A 23,150-nucleotide genomic window follows, 5' to 3' on the forward strand; every position below is an offset into this window, starting at 1 on the left:
GTTACGTTTCCCATTCCTAAAGATTGTCTTGTGCGTGTAAGGCAGCTACTGGCTATATATCCTATGGATTCATGGAATTGCTATAAAACAATGTCACTTTTGCCATAAAACTCACCTCCCAGAGGAAATGTTGCTGCTTGGACTGTTTCATAGCACTGTACTGTACTGAAACTCTTTGTTTTATGTGGGTGTAAGGTAGCAGCCTCTTTCTTTTCAGGGTTACAGCACTTCAGTTAAAACATCTCTTCATGAACACTGCAAACACAGCTTGTATCTTTTGAAGTTAAGCACAATTTTTAATTTAGTTCCCAAAAAGCATTGTTATTCTAAATGTGCTCAGTATGCCTGTATAGACCATAAAAATGGGTTTGTATGCTAATGACTTGTTTACCTAATGTGCACTGAACATTTTACATTAATACTGTACCATTTTACATTAATACTGCATGCTTTTCTATGTGAATTGAATAAAACATGTTCTAAGCACTGTAATCCTTGATGTTGCCTCAAATATTGAATTAGGAGAAAAAGAATGGGGAAACTGTGTAATTTTTTTTTTTTTTTTTTATTTTTTATTTTTTTTTTTTTGTAATTTGGGAACTAGATATTTAAGTTTTGTAAAACACAAATGTAAGCTTATTCACAGGAAAAAATCAAATCTCCCTTCCTCCTCCTTGTTAGACATATTACCATTCCAGTGTCAGCATCGATACAGTTGATGGAAATGGCTTTCGGCCTCTTTGGAGGTGACTCTTCCATAAAGTATTGCATAGGTCAACATAATGTGATGGCCTATTACAGGCAGGAGACCTAATTAAGCAGCAGAGCAAAATTGGTTTCTTTGCATTATTGTGTTTAAGTTTTTTTAAGGGCATATTTAATTGCAAGATGTGGGTTTTTCTTTCTATATAGGCCTCTGATGGCATTTCTTAGAAACGGACATCCTTGCTTCATCAATACCTATGATATGAAAAATCCATATGCTGCTTTGTGTCCCTTGGAAAAGAGTGATAGCCACTTGGGAAACCTCAGCAGACTGGCTTATCTTTTGTAAAGTGAAGTCCTGTAAGTGGTTTGAAGAACTACATTTCGCCTTGTGCTGTGTGCATACATTTGTGTGATTGGTGTGTTCGTTCTAAGCTGGGACTTGTTTGAGAGAGCTTTACCAAAAAATCACCATTCAGGCCATACATGCAAGGGCCTTTTCATGGTGATAGGAGGGGTGGCATTGTGCCTTCATGTACTGCTTTCAGTATACCACCTGAATTTTAATCTTTACAGGAAAATGTAGTTGTTCCCTATTAATGTATTTTTCAGAAATCAGGGAGACAGCAGAACCATCTAGGCATGGGCTGCTACTGGTTTTGATTAATTTACTTCATTAGTTTTACTAATAAGTCAAAAGTCACAAGTCAAAAAATGATGCCTTGTTTGAACTCTTTGGGAGAAGAGGCAAAAGGTTCTCAAAATATATCTCTAATACTTTCTTAAAACACCCTTGTATTGCAAAGCAGTCACACATACACAGTAAATAAGCGTTAAGGTTGCTTTGTTTCATTGTGAGGTTGAGAGTGCGTTTATGGGCTTCATTTTATGCTCCAGTATACTTCTGATGCGCAAGTCATTTTCAGTGATGGAAGCATGAATACAGCTGGTACCTGAAATCAAACCAGAATAAAGAAGAACATTGGGGGTTATTTCCATACTACTTTCCAGTCCTTTGGAACGGGCTTGCTCCTCAATATGGGTGTTTTGACCTTACGTGTCATGTGACTTGAATGGATACAAGAATCGAGCTTAAGGTTAAAAGAAACTGAAGATCAAAGTCATAAATTTCGTATCTTATTCTCAAGTGGGGACAGAGAGCGACGTGTTTCAGGCCAAGTACAGGCTTTTCACTTGGAAAGGTTTCAGGAGCACAAATGTAACTTCCCTGTGGCAAGAACATTATCATAGTTACCCATAATTACTTGATTTCCAAGCTTTCTCGTACCCTCAGATCCCAGCTGCAGATACCGTGAGCAGATTGTGATCACATCCAGTGCTGTAAGTAGGAGCATTTTATGTTTCACAAGTTGTAAAGCTGAAGCAGATCAGAATTCTGGTATCTTGGTCTTGTTTTGTTTGGCTAGGGTTTGGTTTTGGTGGTTATTTTGGGGTTTCTTCTGGGTTTTTTAATTGAGTGCCTTTAAAACAAATACCACAGTCTAAATTCCACATTTTACTTGATTAATGTACATCGTTTTCCTTTTGGCTTAGAGTTTGACAGAGTAATTGGTGCAATATCAACTTAAAAAATTCAAGCTGTTTGTAACGAGTAGGGTTTCTTCAGTTACAAGTTTGTTGGCTATAGGTGGGGCTTCGGTTCTCCAAGCTGCATTCTGTCAATGCTGTGCATGCTTAATCTATTACTGCGCTTACCAAGCCCTCTGAATAAAAGCACCTAAGAGAGAGTTCACTGCTGTTAATTTTTTATGATAGTTACCTTGTTCTGAAGTAATGTAGAACAGGAATGCACAAGATCTAAAACTTAAACTGTTACAATTTTGATTAAGACAATAGATGTTTCAAAGTGATGTACAGATCTATGATGTCTAATGATATTTAATGGCTCATAAAATTTTTACTTCATCTAATAACACTGTACTAAGTACAAGGCAACCTTCAGGTTTTAGCACAGGAGAATGCTCTTCAGGAGTGTAGGTGACATGAGAGGGAGATTGCTACTGACTGCTGTTTGTTGTAGGTGGAATCTGTTGGGTTATACCCAAGAGCAAGAAGGCCAGGGTGAGGTTTTTGCTCTGTTATTGTCACTTTTAACTACACACACTTGGGAAGGAGACCTGCTCCTCTGTGATGCCCTGAAGGCCCAGTGTGAGCCCAGTTCTGATCACTGTTGCTTCCTCAGGTCAAAGGCTGCTGGGATGGCTCTAACCACCAACACCAGGTGCTGACTTGGGCTATGCTTGGTTTTGCATGTGCTTTATTGTCTCTTTTTAAAGTATCTTCAAAAAGGGGATAAGGGGAGCAATACATACCTTGTATATGCAATATAAGATGTGCTAACTTGTGTCTCACTTCCTTCCCCCTTCTTCATTTCACAACTGTTTCCCCCACCAAATGTCATTCAAATGTGGTTTAAACCAACCAAATCTAATCCTAATTCTTGCACAGCATCGAAGTCCTGCCTTTGACTCCCAGCACCAATAGGCTTGAAAAAAAAGTCTTTACACACCTCTTCTGTACTGTGGTTATGCTAAATGTCTCACACACCCTGAAGCTGACGCTTTTTCCTTGCTGCTTTTGGCATAGGACCATCTCATACAAACAGACTGAGGCTTCTCCCTTCTCCACTCCCAAGTTTGGATGTGAGGAAATGCAGCTCCAAGGTAACTTGATGTGGGGATTCACGGTTATTCCAAGGATCGCACACAGTCAGAGATGATACACAATCCCCTCTGGCTGCTTATCCCAGTCTGGCCCTTCCTGTGCCTTGGTCCCTTACAGCAGTCCTCTGCCGCAGACCTGGCCTAAAGGTGTGGCCTGTCTGTCCTGCCTTCTTGGCCCAACATTGAGCTATTGCCTCCATGTCACTTACCTCTAACCGGAAAAGCCATCTTCATTAGCTGAAGAATGCAGGGAAAAGCACAGCTGACATAGGGAAGAGCTGCAGGAGGGGTTGAAACTCAGGTGAAAAACAAATGAAGTTTAGCATTCTTGACGTTTTCTCATCTCTTCTCATTAGAAAGTGTTGTCTCCTCTCCAGTGCTGTGACAGGCTGCGTTGGGTGCTGTCTGCTCTCTTTCAAGGAAGACAGGTGGACAATGCCAAAATCCATGAGGCAGCTACTACTTGGACCTGATGTCATCAGATCATTAGGTGCTAGTTTCAAGCAGGTGAAATGTGCCAGAGAAGCATGGGGACTGGGTAGGGATGAAAGACGTCCCTGTCCTTCTCTCAGGCCATCCTGTCCTTGAAAGCCGGGGACTGGACAGGTGATCCAAACCTCACTGGAAATAGTATAAGGGGGAGGGGAGGGGGAGTAGGGGGGTGGTGTTTGAGATTTTTTAAGGGACGGAAGTGTTCGCGCTGGCTTGCAGCTAGGGAGGCGGCGCGGAGTCTTTATCCCCTGCTCGGAGTGTGGCGGCGGGGATGCGCCTGTCACCGTCCTCTCCCGCCTGGGGCTCCCCGGCACCCGCCTGCGCCCGCTCGGCTGGGATTAAGTTAATTAACCGACCCGGGCACGGGGACCCGATCCCACCTAGGGAAGAACAGGCGGTGGGAGGCCGAGGTTACGATCCCCCGTGGGAACAGGCTCGGTCCAGCCGGCGGCTCTGCCCCCACCTGTGGCGCCCCCTCCCCACGCAGACCCTCGGGCGGGTTTCCTCCCCCCAGTCCGTACACACACACACACACCCCCCCCGCTGTTAACAAAACCTGGTGATTAAGACGCGAAACTAACAAAGAGTTTTTCTTCCACCTTAACCTTGCACACAATCCTTTAACAAATTAATTAATCCTAATGAATTAACACTTCATTTATTTAAACGCGCTACAGTTCATGAATTAAATTTTCATGCAGTGATTAAAGGCTGTTGAAATATGCATGATTTCGTTAAAATTTTATAATAAATCAGGGCAATGTGTTACATGACAAGGCAACTACTTCCCAGCCCCTCGGAAGGTGCTTTGATTCGCGGAGCCGGGGAGGGGGCTTCGCTCCCGGTTTCGGCAGCCGAGCGGATCCCGGCGCGCTGTGGGACTCGGCTGCCGATCCCCCATGTCCCGGAGGGGATTAAGGCGCCGTGTTTCAGCCACTTCCCCCCGAAATGCGGTGTCCCGGGAACGGGAGAGACCGCGGGCGCGGGTGGAAGCCACAGCGGGTTAGCCCACGGAGCCGTTGTGGAAAGCGAGCACGGTCCGGGAGGGGTTTTGCCGGCGGGGCTTCCCGCTGTGCGGTTCAATCCCTCCGCATAGCTGAAAGGAAAGAGCGAGGAACCTGACTAGCAAGAGACCTGCAGTATTTTCTCCCGAACGTCTGGCTCCGCCGGTCTCCGCACTTTCCCGAAACGGGACGTTGTGAACTACCATGGGACCTCCATCACCATCAAGCGTTTCAATTTTTAATATGACAACATTCTACACTTTGGCTGCGAAAGCAATTATTGCGGCTTGTACATCAGTAATTAGCAAGTCTTTGCTGATGTAAGGAAAGTCCTCATTAGGACACGGCAATACTTTTTTGTGCATTCATCCGAAGATTGGGAGTTGTGTTGTGGGTGTTGGGGTTTTTTCTTCTGAAGGTTGATTTTATCATCTAAAGGGCAAATAACTTCTACACTAAATGGGATATTGACTTCCTGTGAACTTCACCACATAACGCACGTACTGTAGGTTTTTTCTCAGCGCTCCCTCTGACACTCGGTGGTAGGGCAAATACCACGACTAAAAGATGTAAAGCTAACGTTTGGTGAAATAAAAGTACCCAGAAGGTTTAGAGCGAGTGGTTCTACAGGATCCACATTAACTTTTTATTTAAACTCGGGCTATATAGCAAACTATGATAAAACGTTAATTCTTTATATCCCAGGCTTTAGTATATTCATCTTTGGGGAATCCTAAAAGAGAAATCAAATACAATGGGTTACAGTAATTAATTTATAAACCGTTTCACTGTGGGAATAAGAGGTTATTTTATTACTTTCTCGAGATAGGCAGTTCAGTCAATTAAGGAAATCTGCCTATTTCTTTCTTGCATTTCGAGCTTTAGAAAACTACGGGAGACAAGTAAATGCGTTATATGTATATATATGCTTCCCTCGCCTTATCGAACATCTTTGGCCATAAAAGTAGGGTTGCAGCGTGGTCGTACAGCCAATGAACTCTCTCCTCAATGCCTGCGATTTTATTGCCATCAGTATTCATGAGGCTGGACGTACCCACGAGGAATAGAAATAACAGCGAACATTAAGATAAAATCTATTACCAGGCCCGTGCGGTGCTGAGCCTGGCTCAAACCGTCTTCCCGGGGAGCCGGCTGTGTGTGAGGGGGGGGGAAAGAGGCTGCGAGAGGCTGGCGACAAGGGAAGCTGCTCCGCAGTGAGCCCCGGGCTGCGCTCTATGGGGCCGGGGGAGCTGAGGGGGCCACGGGGCCGAGACCTGCGTCAGGGCAACATCGAGGCGGGGATGTAAGTTTAAGTGTTGCTCTAAAGTTAGCGCTACCCCTCTTATGATAGACAGATTAGACAGATAGATAGATAGATAGACAGACAGACAGACAGACAGATAGATAGATAGATAGATAGATAGATAGATGTGTCCCAAGGACTGCGAGGGAAAGTTCTTTCTCTCGGGCTTGATAGGCATAGGATCAAAATCCCTTCATCCTCCCCTCTTCTCTCCGCACATCTGGAAGATCAGACAGAGGGAAAAGTTGGGTGATCGCGCTCCGGTGGATTTTAATGAAAGGGCGAGGAGCACCTGGCGATGGGTGTCTCTCCAGCAGGCGGGACTACTTCACCCCTTATTTGAGAAACAGGCGTATGCAGTAGGATGCACATCGCAAGCTGCCGACACCTCCAGAAGACGCCGGGGAGGTGGGACAGAAGGCCTGTAAAACCTCTGAAGGTCCTCACCCCCTCAGCCTACGGCTGGCACTGGGCGCGGAGGTAGGAGAGTGGCTGAATTTTCTGCCTTTCTGGCCTAAAAAAACCCAAAAAGAAGGACGTGAGCAGAAGGTGTCGTTCACAAGTACTGGAGGGGTTCTATGCTCCTCAGGCCAAGGCGAAGGTCTCACCCACCAGCTCCCGCCCGAGCCGCCCGTCCCCGCTGCAGCTGATGCTGCCGGAACAGCCGGGGCCGGGCTGCCTGCCCTCACTGTCCTGCCCTAGCCCTGCCTGCCCAGCGGGTAGGGACCCCAGCCTCAAAGGCACAGCAAACCCGGCGGCATGCGGGGAGGAAGGCAGGTCACCGCCCAGCCTGGAAATCCATTCACCCGTGGTGGCCGCTTGCACAATTCTCCCTGGCTCCCAGTGTTTTCCGTAGGGCAACCTGATGCACTTGGCCTGACAGTGTTCTGGAGAGCGACTTCCCACGCATCCCATGCCCTCCTCCTCTGGGCGAGGAAGTGAGCCTGGCCTTCTGCCTGCGTCCCCGCCGGGAGCAAGCAGAAGGTCCCCGGGAGGGCCATTTCCTGGCTTTCCGCCGCTGGTAGGAAAGGAAGGATGCCCGGGCCTTCCTCCGAGAGCTGGGCGCTTCACAGCAACTAAGTCGGTGAAAAGAGGTGCTGTCTCCCACTTTCCCCCTCCTCCTCCTCTCCATCTCTTCCCCAGGAGGCTTTCTGGGAGCTTAGAAACAGCTAGAAATCATATGGCTTAAAATAAATAAATAAAAGATAAAATAAAAATAGGGGAAGAAATCCACATAAAGTATGATTTAGCTATTCTGCTGCAATGATTTCGATATATAAGGAGAGAACAACCCCGCTTCAGACCAGTGTATTTCAGTCTCAAGTTCACCCCCCTCCCTCCCGAGATGAAGTTGCATTCCGCGACCCCAGGGGACGCGGTAATGGATGGAGACCTGGCTCCTTATCGCACAAGTAATTGGCAGCCGTTCCCTCCTTCCTCCCGGCTGGATGGGGAGCTGGGGAAGGGCTTATGAAGACAAATGTGGACTTTACCTGGGGTTGTGGTGTGTGCTTGTGTGCTCTGTGTGTGTGTGCCTACGTGCCCTTTCGGCTGTGTTTATGCGCATAAATAAGAGGCGTTCAGGAGAAACAGAGCAATTCCGATGCACTCCGAGGCTGCCACATCCCAGATCCAACCGCCCCGCTGCTGCCCGCCTGCCTGCAGCCTGCTGAAGCAAACAAGGCAGCATCTGGTCGCTCACCGAGGGACAGCTTCGCCATGCCCCAGGGGACAGGATTCACTGGGGACTGTTCCCTGGGGATTCACACTAATCCCACAGGCACAGCAATAGCAGATTCACTCCTTTGACAGTTTTGCCTCGAAATTCATAAGTAGCTAAAAAAAAAAAAAAAAAAAAAAAAAAAAAAAAAAAAAAAAAAAAAAAAACCAACCAAAAAAACCCCCACAAAACCCAAAAAGCCCCCAAAACAAACAAACAAACAAACACCTGCTCTAAAACGGAGCAGTAACCTCGAATCCCTCAAAAAAAGAACTGTGCGTGATTAATCCCAGTGTCACTGTCACTCCTTAACTATTCCATTCAAATACAAGAGTGTTCAAAGAATAAACCACAGCAAAGAGAGAGGAAAGTAAGGCAGGAAGAAAGAAAGAGACAGAGAAAGAAAAGGAAAGAAAAGGAAAGGAAAGGAAAGGAAAGGAAAGGAAAGGGAAAAGAAAAGAGAAAAGAAAAGAGAAAAGAAAAGAAAGTAAGAAGGAAGGAAGGAAGGAAGGAAGGAAGGAAGGAAGGAAGGAAGGAAGGAAGGAAGGAAGGGAGGGAGGGAGGGAGGGAGGGAGGGAGGAAGGAAGGAAGGAAGGAAGGAAGGAAGGAAGGAAGGAAGGAAGGAAGGAAGGAAGGAAGGAAGAAAGAAAGAAAGAAAGAAAGAAAGAAAGAAAGAAAGAAAGAAAGAAAGAAAGAAAGAAAGAAAGAAAGAAAGAAAGAAAGAAAGAAAGAAAGAAAGAAAGAAAGAAAGAAAGAAAGAAAGAAAGAAAGAAAGAAAGACGAAGAGAGAAAGGAAGGGAGAAAGGGAGAGAGAAAGAAAGAGCAATTCCATATTATTAAAAAAAAAAAAATAGCTCGTATAATGCAGAATCAACTCGTTTCTTGTACAAAAAGCACCTGAGTAGCAAGAGAAAGAGGGGGGAAAGACAGAAATGACAGAAAAAGACAAAGAAAAATAAAGAGAGAGAAAGGAGGACTGGGTCAGAGAGAGAGGGAAAGAAAGAAAGAGAGGGGAGGGAGAAAGGGAGAAAGGTGGAGTACGGGGAAAGGAGAGGGGAGAGAGGAGGTAAGAGACAGAGAAAGAAAGAAGGAAAGCAAGAAAGACGGGAAGAAAGAGTGAAAGAGAAAACATGTTCTGTTTGTGAGTGTTATCTCCTTCAGACCACGCCAATGAAACTTGGGTTTTCCCAGGCATAAGGAGCGCGGGCTGCCCAAGAAGCCAGGAGGAGATGCTCAATTCCACCTCCGCGGCACTTCCCCGTGTGGGAAGCCCACTCTCCTCGTGGGCGAAGCGGCTGTCACCGGCGGTGCCCGACACAACAGTCTTTATAACAAAACTACACGGGGCGGTGGTGGGGGAATGAAACTATACAGAAATCGATAGCCTCGGAGTGCTTCAAACAAACGCTTGGCGCCGCGGTTCTTCCCTGAGAGCCGAAGCGCAGCTCTCCCCCGTGCAGCGGCGGGGTACGGCAGGAGGACGCCACTTCCTGCCGTGCGGGTCCTGGGCTGCGGCGGTGACCACACACCTTTGTGTGCGGGTGCCGAGGGCCGGGCCAGTTCCCACCGCCGCTAAGGGGGCAGGGAAGGGGCGCCGGCCTGCACCCCGCCGGCCCCGCCCCGGGGGCGCCCGCCGCCTCCGCACCCCGCCGCCCATCCCCGCCCCGTCGGGGCGCCCCTGGGCCGCGCTGGCGGCCGTGCAGCGCGCACGTGTGGCAGCCACAGGTGCCGCAGCCGGCCGGTGCTCGGCGTCGCTGGCTATAAGAGCGACCTCGCCGCCACCGCCCCGGCGAAACGGGCGAGGGTTGCGGGAGATGCAACAAGGCGCGGGGAGGCAGGGATCGGGGGAGGCGGCGGCGGGAGGAAAAGGAGGAGGAGGAGAAGGAGGAGGAAAGAGAGGGGGAGGAGGAGGAAGGGGGGGAGACAGCTGATGCCTGTCAAAGCCGGAGCCGCCACGCTCTCGCGAGAGCCCGCCCGGCGGTAGCCACGGGATGCGGGGCTCAGGTGCGGGCAGAGCGCAGCGCAGCGCGCCCGGCGCCGGGCAGCGGCAGGCAGAGGAGTGAAACGGCGGGGGCCGGAGGGAGCCTCGCCGCCCGCTCACCCGCCCAGCCCAGCCCCAGGCCCGGCCACCGCGGCGGCGGCGGGGGCAGGGTCCGCTGCGGCACCGCGCCACCGGCTCCGCAACCGCCACCCGCCGCCGTCCGCGGCTTCCCAAGGCGGGAGGAGGAGGAAAGCGCCCGGAGAATACTTTTCCCCCGACTTCAGGAGTGTTTGTGGATTTACATGCCAAGCCTTCAAGATGATGTCCATGAACAGCAAGCAGCCGCATTTTGCCATGCATCCTACCCTACCTGAGCACAAATACCCCTCTCTACACTCCAGCTCCGAAGCAATAAGAAGAGCATGTCTACCAACTCCACCGGTAAGGGACAGGAAGCTACAGCTCTCTTTATTTCTTTCTTTTCTTTCTTTCTTTCTTTCTTTCCCTTTCTCTCTCTTACACACAGGCACACACTCTTTCTTTCTCTCTGTCTCTTTTCTGTACACTGCATGTATGTGTATGTGCATTAATAAAAAAACCGCTGCGAGGCACATTTTGACAAGCGGCGCTTAATGTTTTTTTCATGTCTTCCTCTGCAATCATCTGAGCGCCTGTGATCTTTTTTGAAAGCGGTGTTCACACGAGCCTCCGACTTCATCCACTTTCTGTATTAATTTTTATGACTCGGCCTCTGAAAAGGAATGCGCTTTATGTGCTCTTGTGTTTGACACAATTCCCCAGCTGAGAGTTACAGATCCATTTCTTCTCCTCCTTTCCCTTCTTCTTTCGTTTTTTGTTTTCTTTTGTTTGTTTGGTTTATTTTATTTTTTTATTTAATTTTATTTTAATTTATTCGTTCCCTTCACGCCCTCTTCCCCTCTTTTTTTTTTTTGATCCCTCCCCCCGGCTTTCTGCCTTTTCTACTCTTTGCTTCTTCTTTTCCTCTTTTGCTCCCCTCTTCGCTCTCTTCCCTATTATTCTACCCCATCGCATATTTCCCCTCCCTTCCCCTTGCTGCCTCCGGCTATACCCCGCTTCTATCATTCACTTGGCTCTTCCCCCTGCTCCGTACCCCTTCACACGGGTACACTGTTGCCGGCTCCCCTCCTCCTTCCCCCCAACTTTCTCTCTTCTCACGGGATGCCCTCTCTCGACTTTCCCTGCTCCTTCCCCACGGCGCCCCGGCAAACTCACACTGTCGCTTCCGTCTCCATCCTTCTTTTCTCTTTGACCGCTTCCCAACGCCCCCCTGCCCTACTCTCCCCGCACCCCGCTCTGTTTTGTGTCCCTTGCAGCTGCAGAGCAATATCTTCGCCAGCCTCGATGAGACCCTGCTGGCGCGGGCCGAGGCACTGGCCGCCGTCGACATTGCCGTCTCGCAGGGCAAGAGCCACCCCTTCAAGCCGGACGCCACCTACCACACCATGAACAGCGTGCCCTGCACCTCCACCTCCACCGTGCCTCTGGCACACCACCACCATCATCACCACCACCACCACCAGGCGCTGGAGCCCGGCGACCTCCTCGACCACATCACCTCCCCCTCCCTGGCGCTTATGCCCGGCGGAGGCGGCGGCGGAGGCGGTGGCGGCGGCGGCCACGACGGGGCGGGCGGCGGCGGCGGAGGGGCCGGCGGCGGCGGGGCCGGCGGTGGCGGCGGCGGGGGAGGCGGCGGCCTCATCTCCACTTCGGCCCACCCGCACTCGCACATGCACGGCCTAGGCCACCTCTCGCACCCGGCTGCCATGAACATGCCGTCGGGGCTGCCGCACCCGGGGCTGGTGGCCGCGCACCACGGGGCCGCGGGGCAGGTGGCCTCGGCTGCGGCCGTGGTAGGGGCGGCCGGCTTGGCCTCCATCTGCGACTCGGACACGGACCCGCGGGAGCTGGAGGCCTTCGCCGAACGCTTCAAGCAGCGGCGCATCAAGCTGGGGGTGACCCAGGCCGACGTGGGCTCGGCGCTGGCCAACCTGAAGATCCCGGGGGTGGGCTCCCTCAGCCAGAGCACCATCTGCCGCTTCGAGTCCCTCACCCTCTCCCACAACAACATGATCGCCCTCAAACCCATCCTACAGGCCTGGCTGGAGGAGGCCGAGGGCGCCCAGCGGGAAAAAATGAACAAGCCCGAGCTCTTCAACGGAGGGGAGAAGAAGCGCAAGCGGACTTCCATCGCCGCTCCGGAGAAGCGCTCCCTCGAGGCTTACTTCGCCGTTCAGCCCCGGCCCTCCTCCGAGAAGATCGCCGCCATCGCCGAGAAATTGGACCTCAAAAAGAACGTGGTGCGGGTTTGGTTTTGCAACCAGAGACAGAAGCAGAAACGGATGAAATTTTCCGCCACCTACTAGGGGCGGGCGGGAGGAGCGGCCCCAAGGGGGTCCGGGCCGGGTCTGGGTCCGGGGGCCGCACACCCACCGCAGGCCTCGCCCGAGATGCCGTGGGAAGCTCCTGGGGACCTAGGGACGATGTAGAAATTAAACGCGAACTACTCACTGAGAAAGGAAAGGGGGGCCTGCGGGGAGGGAGGGAGGAGGAAGGGAGTGCGCTATCAATTATTAAAACAAAAAGACACCGGGACACCAACGAGAAGAAGGAGGAGAGAGGAGGAGGTAAAAACGCTCTAGAAACCCGTGGGGGTCACTTCAGCGGCCCCATCCCCCTCTGCCCCCCCCACCCCCCAACAGAAAGCGGGAGAAAGAGCAACTTAAAGAGTAAACACACACAGACACACACCAATAAATACCGTGACAGCAACAACCACAAAACGAGCAACCTAAGTCACAATTTTCCGAAGGAAAACAAAACCGACCAACAAACCCGGAAGGAGAAACTGTCGGTGATGATGCTACGTTTGGTTTGGGTCTCTTTTCATGGTTTCTGGTTTTCTTTCTTTTCCTCTGGCTTGGTAATGAACGAGGATGGCAGTGGTTTGGGGGGGGCGGCGGTCTTTTTCTTTGGGTTTGGTGTGTTTTTTTCCTGGAGTTTTTCCCCTTTTTCTTTTTTTTTGTATCTTTTTCCTTCTCCTTCTTAATTTTTTCCCCCCTCTCTTTCTTTTCCTCTTTTTCTCCCCCTGCTTTTCCCCCTAACGCGTTTTTTCGCGAGGCTTTGGCGATGGGTCTTGTCTGTGCTTGGGAGCTGTGCGAACGGGGCTGGGGCAGCCGGAGCTCCCGGTGCTTGGGAGCGGGTCCCTTCCCCATCTGCTCTTGCCTCCCTAATCCTAGCTAGCTCAAGGTAAAAAAACCCCACCCCCTCCACCCTCCCACCCCTCCAAAAAAAGTTACTCCGCGGTCCCTTTGTTTCCCTTCCCTCGCCTGCATGGTTTGCGGTTCCATCCGTGTCTGAAGACAGGTCCCCGTCTCCGCAGAGATGTGTCTGGAGGCAGCTGCCAAACCTGCCCGAGAAGGGATGCTCTCCGAAAAGATGGTGTTCAGATTCATTAAGGCTCGCGGTTAACTATGTCCTCTCCCCTCCCTTCCCCTCCCCTCCTTCCCTCTCCATGCCCCCCGGCATCCCTATCAAATTCTGCTGGATTTAGGTTAGCAAGGGACTGCGGTGGGGAAAAGGTCCCGCCTTGGTTTCCTCCGGGGGCCAGGGATTGTTGCCCGCGGCAGGCAACAGAAATCACCAGTGCAGGGTTTGAAATGCCATTTGTTTCTGAAGGGTCTGCATGCTGGGAACAAACACGGAAAAAAAAAAAAAAAAAAAGAAAAAAAAAAAGAAAAAAGAAAAAGAAGAAATCCCATTTGGGCTTAAAAGTCGTTTATTCTAAATAATAAACGTTAGGTAGAGGATGGGTTTTGGAGGTTGGGGAGGGTTCAATTTGCACTATCACTGTCTCCCGGATTGGAAGAGATGATGTTGTTCCGTAATAACGATGCTGGTACTACTAATAATCATCAAGGTGCGTTAGATGTCTTGCGGATTCAAGAAAAAAGAAAAGAAAAAGAAAAGAAATTAAAATTAAATTATCAGAGCTCGTTAGGTAAAACCGCCAGCTTCGTGCAGAAGCGGTTGCTGGCTCAAGCCGACACCGAGCGACTGTTAAGGCTGTTAGCTAACAAGGAATCTCTGAAAAGAAAATGCAGTTCCTTTTAAATCAAAACAAACAATAGACTAAAAGTATGCATGACCGGAAAAAAAGAAAAAAGAAAGAAAACGGAAAAAAAAAAAAGGCATAGAAAGATCCGTGATAAAGTCTCGATGCTATTTATTTATCTATTTATTTTATTATTATTATTGATATTATTATTTTGTGTATCATTGTTTGCAGCGCAAACATTCTATGCATTTTGAAACTGAGCACTAAATAGACTAGCTTCTGGTAGAATCTTTTGTGGATGGTGTAATTTCACAGTTTAACTGCCTGTTTTCACCGAAAACACAAACGTTCTTGTCACGTTCTTGTATTTAGATTTAAAAGAGGGATGAAAAAAAAAAAAAAAAAAGAAAAAGGAAGAAAGACAATTGTAAATATTTTCTTTAATGCACAAGGAAAAAAAAGGTTACAAACTGCAACCACGTGTGGATCTTGAACTGTCTCACCGAATAATCTACCTGTCCATGTATGTTTGCTGAGCTTTCTCCTTGGTTGTGTCTTTATTACTTTTATTTCTACCAGAAATATTTCTGTAAGCCAAAATACAACAGGGAGATGCGTCCCAGCATACTTACAAATAAAGCAAATGTGAAAACAGAATAGTCATTATTATTGGGTGCGTTTAAAAAAAAGAGAAAAACAAATATTCCGAGACACGGCTGGTAAATTCAAGGGATGTCCGTTAGACGATAAGACTAATTCTACCAAAAAGAAAATAGTGAGAGATGTATTTTTCTGCTAAATCCAGAAATCATTACTTTGAGATAGCTCTTATGTGAAAATCGGTGCTCTGAATAAAATTAACTATATATTAGCTGCGTGTGTTTCTTGAAGTTTATTCTATAACTGCAGAATATAAATCAAAGTAAAATTTTAAGAGGACTTCTGAAGTATTTCTTTTCAGTTTGCTGGAAAGGATTATGCACCTACAAAATATGTATAAAGAAGAAAAGCTGGGGTGGTTTCAGGTTTATATGTTGTTCTGACTGGCCTAATTGCACTTGATTATGTAACGAGATACTGTATTTTTATTTTGGGTTAATAAATATGAAAATCCTAAACTGATCTCTCCTTATGGTGTAAAGGCAATCGTTCAATAGGAACGTATAGGATGCCACCTACTGCTTCAAGTGATCAAAGAACCTCTTCCTATTTTCTGATGACCTGTGACTAAATCAGATGCCAAATGTAAAAAGTTACTTAATAGCTGGGATTATTTCTTCTGTAGACATATTTTAGCCAAATCTTTTTAATTTCGCCGGTAACTCTGTGAATCAAGACACGTGATGTTCAGAAAAGAATAATACGTTCAAAAAGCTGTGATTTTAAACAACTGTTGATGTTAGAAGAGAAGCACTAAAGGTATTTTTAAAAGAAACCAGAGGTCTCGTCCACCGGAAATCGACCTGTTTCTGTTGTTATTAACTTGAAATATCATCAGAATTTTTAATAAATGCATTTGTAAAAATATTATTTTATAGAAAAGTATTACCGGATATCATTTTTGGAGAGTCAGGAATGAACAAATAAAAATAGTTACAAATGCTGGGTTTCCTTTCATCTGCCCCAAACGATTGAAATGTTACAAGCAACACCACGTTTGTATTATACGGTAATGACCGATGTATGTATTGAAAAGTTAAGGAGCTTGTTTTGTAATAAATACAATCCTTATCGAGTACAAAGAAAACAAAATTAATATGTTAATAAAACAGATGGTGAAAATAAAAGCTTTGCAGAGTTTCCTATTTTCATGGTAGGAAACTGTGCAAAACCAGAATGTTCTGCTTTCCGTGAGATGAATCAGAATAGTTCATAAACCCACCAAATGCTCATGAGGCCTTTTAAACAAATGCCTCTCTGAAAACATTGAAAGGAAGAAAGCAAGGGAGAAAGGGAGAGAAAGAAAGGAAAAGACAGGCAAAAGACAGGCAAGAAAAGAAGGAAGGAAAGAAAGGAAAGAAAGGAAATAAATAAAGAAAGAAAACGAAACAGGTAAGAAGGAAAAGAAATTGAGGAAATAGAGAAAGAGAGAAAGAGAGAAAGAGAGAAAGAGAGAAAGAAAGAAAGAAAGAAGGAAAGAAAGAAAGAAAGAAAGAAAGAAAGAAAGAAAGAAAGAAAGAAAGAAAGAAAGAAAGAAAGAAAGAAAGAAAGAAAGAAGGAAAGAAGGAAAGAAAGAAGGAAGGAAAGAAGGAAGGAAGGAAGGAAGGAAGGAAGGAAGGAAGGAAGGAAGGAAGGAAGGAAAGAAAGAAAGAAAGAAAGAAAGAAAGAGAGAAAGGAAGAGAGAAAGAGAAAGAGAGAGAAAGAGAAAGAGAAAGAGAAAGAGAAAGAGAAGGAAGGAAGGAAGGAAGGAAGGAAGGAAGGGAGGGAGGAAGGAAGGAAGGAAGGAAGGAAGGAGGGAAGGAAGGGAGGAAGGAAGGGAGGAAGGAAGGGAGGAAGGAAGGGAGGAAGGAAGGAAGGAAGGAAGGAAGGAAGGAAGGAAGGAAGGGGAAGAAAGAAAAGAAAGGAAGAAAGAAAATAAAGAAAAAGAAAGAAAGAGAGAGAGAGAAAGGGAGAGAGAAAGAGAGAGAGAAAGAGAGAAAGAGAGAAAGAGAGAAAGAGAGGAAAGAAAGAAAGAAAGAAAGAAAGAAAGAAAGAAAGAAAGAGAAAGAGAGAAAGAAAGACAGAGAGAGAGAGAAAGGGAGAGAGAAAGAGAGAGAAAGAGAGAAAGACAGAAAGAGAGAGAGAGAAATAGAGAAAGAGAGAAAGAGAGAAAGAAAGAGAGAAAGAGGGAAAGAAAGAGAAAGAGAGAGAAACAGAAAGAGAGAGAAACAGAGAAAGAGAGAGAGAAAGAAAGAAAAGAAAGAAAGAAAGAAAGAAAGAAAGAAAGAGAATGAGAGAAAGAAAAAGAGAGAAAGACAGAGAGAGAGAAAGAGAGAAAGAAAAAAAAGAGAAAGAAAAAAGAGAAAGAAAGAAAGAAAGAAAGAAAGAAAGAGAAAGAAAGAAAGAAAGAAAGAAAGAAAGAAAGAAAGAAAGAAAGAAAGAAAGAAAGAAAGAAAGAAAGAAAGAAAGAAAGAAAGAAAGAAAGAAAGAAAGAAAGAAAGAAAGAAAAGGAAGGAAGAAAGAAAGAAAGAAAGAGAAAGAAGGAAAGGAAGAAAGAAAGAGAAAGGAGGAAAGGAGGAAAGGAAGAAAGGAAAAGAAGGAAGAAGGAAAGAAAGAAAGAAAAGAAGGAAAGAAAGGGAAAGAGAGAAAGAAAGAAGATGTTTCTATTTGTGCTTATAAGCTCTATCTTAAGGTCTATTAAAACTTTTGCATTCGAGGAAAAAAAAAATAAATACGGCAAGGACGAAGGTGCAGCACACAGATTCACATTTATTCCCCAACAGTGTGCAGCCTCTTCCATATAGACTTACAATTTGTGGCAGAAAAATATAGATATCCACACTCCCAGTATGTGTGCAAGGGGCCGGAGCCGTTGCCGCTGGGTCCCGAACCGCAGCGCCGGGCCCTCGCCGAGGTCCCCTGTACCGCCATCCCTCGAACAGCCTTTTCCTACACACCTGAGGCATCTCGCCGCCTTCACGATGTGATTTTCCAGTTCTCAGCGCGTCAGACCCGGGCTGGCTCCCGGAATTTCTGCTTAACACTTGCTCTCCTATTGCTTTCAACTTAGATTAGGCCATCATAAGTGAATAACAGACACCCACTGCCACGGCCGTATTGATTTTTACTCTCCTGTGATATTAAGACTAATTCGGTCTTGGTTCAACAAGTAAAAAGGCTTCCCAGAAGGAGAATGAAGTGTCCTACAGCACAGGTTTTATGGTTTATGTGCCTCCCTCCCCGCTTCCCCTTGTCCCCCCTTCCCTCTGAAGAGAAATAGATTTGTCGACTGATAATTATTTTAACTCTGACGGACTCGAGCGCATAAAGCTTGATTCCGCCGCTGCCGCTCTGTGTTATTGTGGAATTTCCCAAACGACTTTAAATCCCTCCAGTTATTTATGTCTCGCTTTTCAGCCGGAGCTATTTTTTATTTTAAAAAAGCTCTATTATATTTACCTGCTGATTCGGGGGGGGGGTTGGGGGGGGGGGGGAAGTAGGGGAGAAAGCCTAATTGATTTCAAAATTCCAATCCGCTTGGGAACCCGTTTTCACCTGCCAGACTGGCGTCTGATTGTGGGTAATTATGTTATTTAAGAGTTGATAAGAGGTTGATAAGAGCTTGGAGGCAGCCACTGCCTGGGACCCGGACCCTTCACCGGCCCGGGAGCGAAGGAGACACGCGGGGTCGAGCCGCGGCGTAGTGGGGCCGGGCTGCAGCAGCCGCCACCATCCCCATCCCGTGCGCCGCTGCAAACACAATTACGGAGCTGCCGTTAATAATTCATGGGCTGAGATTTGGAAAATTAATAAAATGAATTATAACAAGAGGCTAATTAAAAACTTTAGTAATTGTTGTCAAGGCAGCTTGATGGGAGGCGTGCTGTATGACAGACACCCCCCCCCCCCCCCTTCCCCTTCCTATCCGCTTTCCCTCCTTCCCCTTCAGCTTTTGGAAAGGTATTTCTTTTTTCCTCTTTTGTAACCCCTTGACACCTGAAGGAGGCTCAGTTTAGCAGAAAAGCAGTGAGGGGATATATAGGTCAGCTCAATAGATAGGTCCCAGAAATGGGACCTACCAGACCTGAAGACAAGTCTTTTCTCATCGTGGCAAGATAGAGCGGTGGGCGGTGGGTGGCGGCACGGATGGATGGATGGATGGATGAAATCCAGGGATCAAGAGTTAATTTAAAATAAGATGTCACATAGAAATCTTTGAAGAAGCGGCCATAGCAAAAAGCGGCTGCCGGCACCAGGGCGGCCCAGTCCCGCTGCCGGGCCAACTAGGGGCAGGCAGCGGCAGGCAGGAAGAGGCAGCGCCCCGTGGGCAGAAGAGCACCTTTACCGCTTTCGCTCTGGCACAGCCGATAACAGCGGCAGCCGGCGCTGGGGTTGCCTCCACGGGGAGTGGTGCAGCAGCAGGGTGCCCACAGAGGGGCCTCTGGCCTCCCACTGCTAATTTAAGGTGCAAACTCTAAAGCGGACTCAGCGCGGTGTTTCCTTCCGCTGGCAGACGGGGCCCCGAAGGCCCCTTGTGCTCCAGTGGTGTGGATTTACGGCCGTGTCACCAACCAAACCCAGCCTGAAGCTGACGGCCAAGGGGCAGCTGGACAGGCAAAACCTGCTCCTCAAACTGGTCACAGGACTTGCGAGGGGTCACAGCTCCTGTGGGAAAGTCGGAGCCTTCGTCTGAACTGCATCTTAACTCCTTCAGCCTGCTTACCTAAGAACGCTAGAGCATCTCTAACTCTGGAGAGAAGAGTTATTAAACACGTCTTACAGAAAAATAAAATATATATATATATGTACGGGGAAGCAAGGAGGGAGGATGACTTAAAAAAATTGATGTCATAAGACACTAATCATTCTAAAGACTGAAGTATTTAGCAGGCTTTATATCAAAATTAAATAAATAATATAAACGCACACACGTTGTGTGTGTTGGTACGTTGAAGATCAATTGTTTGATTTTCATCAGCGAGTTCTAAAAGCCTCAAAATAGCCTCCCTCGGTGTGGACACCAACCGACCACCCCCCGCTTCAGAGGATGAAGCATCCGGCTAGGTCCCAGCGCGAAGGCAAAACCAGCCCCAAGCCCGGTTAGGCAGCAGGAGCCCTCCCATGCTCCGCGCTGCGGGCGCTGCGGGGGGCGGAGAGGAAGAAGGAGTGCGGGCATCCTTCGCCCAGGTAAAGGGAAGCTACTTAAAAGTGTAAACCCGAGCTAAAATGTGTAAAAATTGTGGTAGTACAAGCTGTGGGTCTGGGTTTGCTTTTTTTTTTTTTTTTTTTTCTTCTCTTTCTTTTACTTCTTTTAGTTTTTATTTCCTCTTTTTTTTTTTTTTTTACCTCGCATTTTTTTAATTTCTCTCTCTTTCTTTTTTTTTTTTTTTTTTTTTAATTTATTAAAGGGTATTATTTGACAAGAGGACGCCATGTCAACATGAATGAACCTTTTCACAGGCTACGTGACAAGGCGCCTACATACATAACTTCGCCCTCCATGATGGTCATTATGTAAACCGAATTACTACCAAAAGTTTGTTCGGTGACTAATTACAGCTCACTAAACCTCTGCCTCTCTTCACTTCAGTATAATGTATACAAACTTTTGTACACGCGGATCAAAATAAAACAAAGTGTTGACAGCATCCAGCAGTGGAAATTCACTTACACAAGACTTTTTTTCACTGAAGTGTTGACAATAAACATTTAATGAAGGCAGAGACTTGGATGTCTCCAGACAGTGTCAGAATACTTTAAACAGACCATTAGCATGGCTTCTTCTACTTCAAACAGAGCACACTATACCATAACATTATAAAAATACAAAGTATGAAACAAATAATCTGTTTATACAGATATTTTAAGCTGTTTTCACCAGCTCTGACATCCACTGTATTTAGTAACAGAAACTTACTCATTTCAGATTACTCGCGCTTAAAAAATGTTAAATACAGTTAATGCAATATTAATCGCCCTTTGGTGATATAAAATGCAATATTTTCAGGCAGCTATCGAGCTTTTCTAGAGGAAGAGCTGATGAAAACAGTCACAGCTGAATAGTGGAGAGAAAAAAGCTCTGTATTTATTGCTTTTGTTTGGCTTTTGGCTACAGAGACAGGAACATTCTAATGGGGTAAGGACATTTATTTTATCTGCAATCTATTGCTGCTAGAGCAGGAGTGGCAGATGGGGTTTGGTGTTATATTCACAGAGTAATTTAGAGCAAATCCTAATAACTAATAATGATTTATGTTAATTTCAATCACTTATGTGACTTTATTAAAGCACTGCTGTAAGAGGAATGGAAAGCGGGGGGTGGAGGGGAGACTGGGGAGAGGCAAGCTGTGTCTGTCTGAAACCAAACCGCATGCTTGAAGGGTTGCTGTGGTGGGGGATCCAGCGCAATTTCTGACCTGAGAAAGCAGGCACCAGCTACCACTGGTGCACGGCTTGCTTTTGGAGACTGGGCATCTCCGGTGCTTTTGCCTTAAAAGCAAAGCCCTGTATAGAAACCCAGTCCGCTTACGAGGCGAACAAAACCAGAGAGCAAGAGAAGAGAGAGAGTTGCGAGAGAGACTCGTGTTATGCAAAATGTATTGATTGTGTGCGAGGAATCTGCGATGCTGATGTGCTGAGCTCCCGAAAGAAGAGTGGAGGCTGCTGGCGGTATAGCTAGAAAGACCCCAAATGCACAGGACGTGAAACTTTTGTTCTGGGCTGCTTCAGCGTGGTGGAGGTCTGCAGTGCTCTGCTCACCTCGCATCGACTTTACTCCCCACTGCAATTCACAGAACCTTAGAATGGTTTGGGTTGGAAAGGACCTTAAATATCATCTAGTTCCAACCCCTCTGCCACGGGCAGGGACACCTTCCGCTTCTCCCCACGGGATTTTATAGTCTTATTAGGGAAAAAGAAAATAAAATCTAAAACTTCAGCTATTGCAGTGAGGTTTTCGTATTTTCCTCTATCACCTTCAGATTCATTACCAGCTGATGGTACCGGAGTGCACACACACCAACATATCGCCATGTGGGCGCTGAAACGGGAGACATTTGCAAAGCCGGGAAATCTCAAGCCAGCCAGGGCTGCTCTGCATAGGCTCGGTTTGATGTAGGAGCGAGGAATACTTACAGGATTTTGAAAGGGAGGGTGCTCTTCTTCGCTTCTGGCAATTTACTTTCCCAGCTACCTTTATGCGTTTTTCTGCCTTAAGGCATATAGTCTGAAAGTAAAACATCAAAGCTTCTTATTAACACTATTTTCCTGAAATCAGAAGATAAACCTACCTGAAACATTTAATCTGGTGTTAGCATTTATTTCCCAACAAAACAACCAGAACAAAGTTCAAAAGAGCTAGGGCAGTTATCTACAGGAGTCTAAAAGTCAAAGTGCAGGGAGTGATTTATGTTTCTGTCAGAACTCTTGAAATGGATTAAATAAACCCTAGGTTTTTCTGCATTCTCAGCCACTATGTTTCGTACTGTAATTCCCCCTTCCAAACTACACGGCTGGGAATAACCATCCCCCTCCCTCCCCATCCCTCCCGCTGCCAGGTGCGAGTTTCCTAACTTTTGGGTTATTTGTGGAAATCCGTCTTTTCCGCTTTACAGTCTGGCACCGTGTTTAAAATGAGACCGGTTTCCACACAGGACAATCTTTGTGTTCTCTGCAGTGAAGATTTTATAGAAAGCAACATCTTGTTTTCCTGGGTGAAAGCAAAAAAAGACACAAAACAAAACAAGAAGGAGGGAGAGAACCACCGATTTCATGAGGGATGTTGCCACCTCTTCGCTTGAAAGAGGCGCAGGACTGCCAAACCTGCGGTTGCGTGTGCGTCTGCCTTTTGAACTCTCGCTGCGGTGGAGACAGGCGCTCTGCGCGCTGGCGGAGCAACCGCGGGCGGGGAGGAGAGGAGGGGCCCCCCCACGGCAGCGCTTCAGCACCGCGGAGAGCTCCGGCGGGCCAGTACGGGGAGGCGGCCTGCCTGCCTGTCTGTCTGTCTCCCTGCCTCTCTGTCGGGCTGGCTGGCTGCACAGAAGCCTGTAATATGTTAATGGCCGCGGGGTATGCCCGAGGTACCATCTCAAGCTGCTTCGCACACCATATGTCAGGCCGTTAGCCACATGGATCTATTAATCAAAGGAGGAGAGAGAGGGAAGGCGGGGGGGGGGGGGGAATGAGCTTTTAATACCCAGCACTATTTTTCTGTATACTTCCTCCTTTTATTTTCCTCAGACATAAAGACCCAGAGTACCTCGAACACACAGCCGTAATTCTCTTTTGATCCGCACTCTTATACCCTGGCGTAATGTAACCAGTTCGGGTCAGCCGATAGTGAGATTTGAGGGAGAGGGGTGTGTGTATTTCACGTTTCCCCCGGCAAAGGATTTGGTTTTCGAGTGCTGCTCAACTCCTGTGACAAAGGGAACGTCTGTCCACCCCTTCAGCCTCCTCCTTGCGGAGGGTGCCTCTAAGGGGAAGGGTTTTTCTAGCTAGCCAAGGATCACCTCCCCTGCAGGCAAC

The 23,150-nt window shown here is 47.3% G+C and overlaps 1 protein-coding gene across 1 annotated transcript; it reads left to right on the top strand.

The window, feature by feature from the left end:
- Nucleotides 1-10,207: 10,207 nt before the first annotated feature.
- On the top strand, nt 10,208-12,294 carry POU4F1 (POU class 4 homeobox 1; the record flags this gene model as incomplete). Its single annotated transcript, XM_080613921.1, has 2 exons — nt 10,208-10,330; nt 11,245-12,294. 2 exons carry the CDS (start codon nt 10,208-10,210, stop codon nt 12,292-12,294), a joined length of 1,173 nt encoding a protein of 390 aa, XP_080470047.1.
- Between the last annotated feature and the right edge of the window lie 10,856 nt (nt 12,295-23,150).

This window comes from Psittacula echo (genome assembly GCF_963264785.1).
Source record: "Psittacula echo genome assembly, chromosome: 3".
NCBI classification, from domain to species: Eukaryota; Metazoa; Chordata; class Aves; order Psittaciformes; family Psittacidae; genus Psittacula; species Psittacula echo.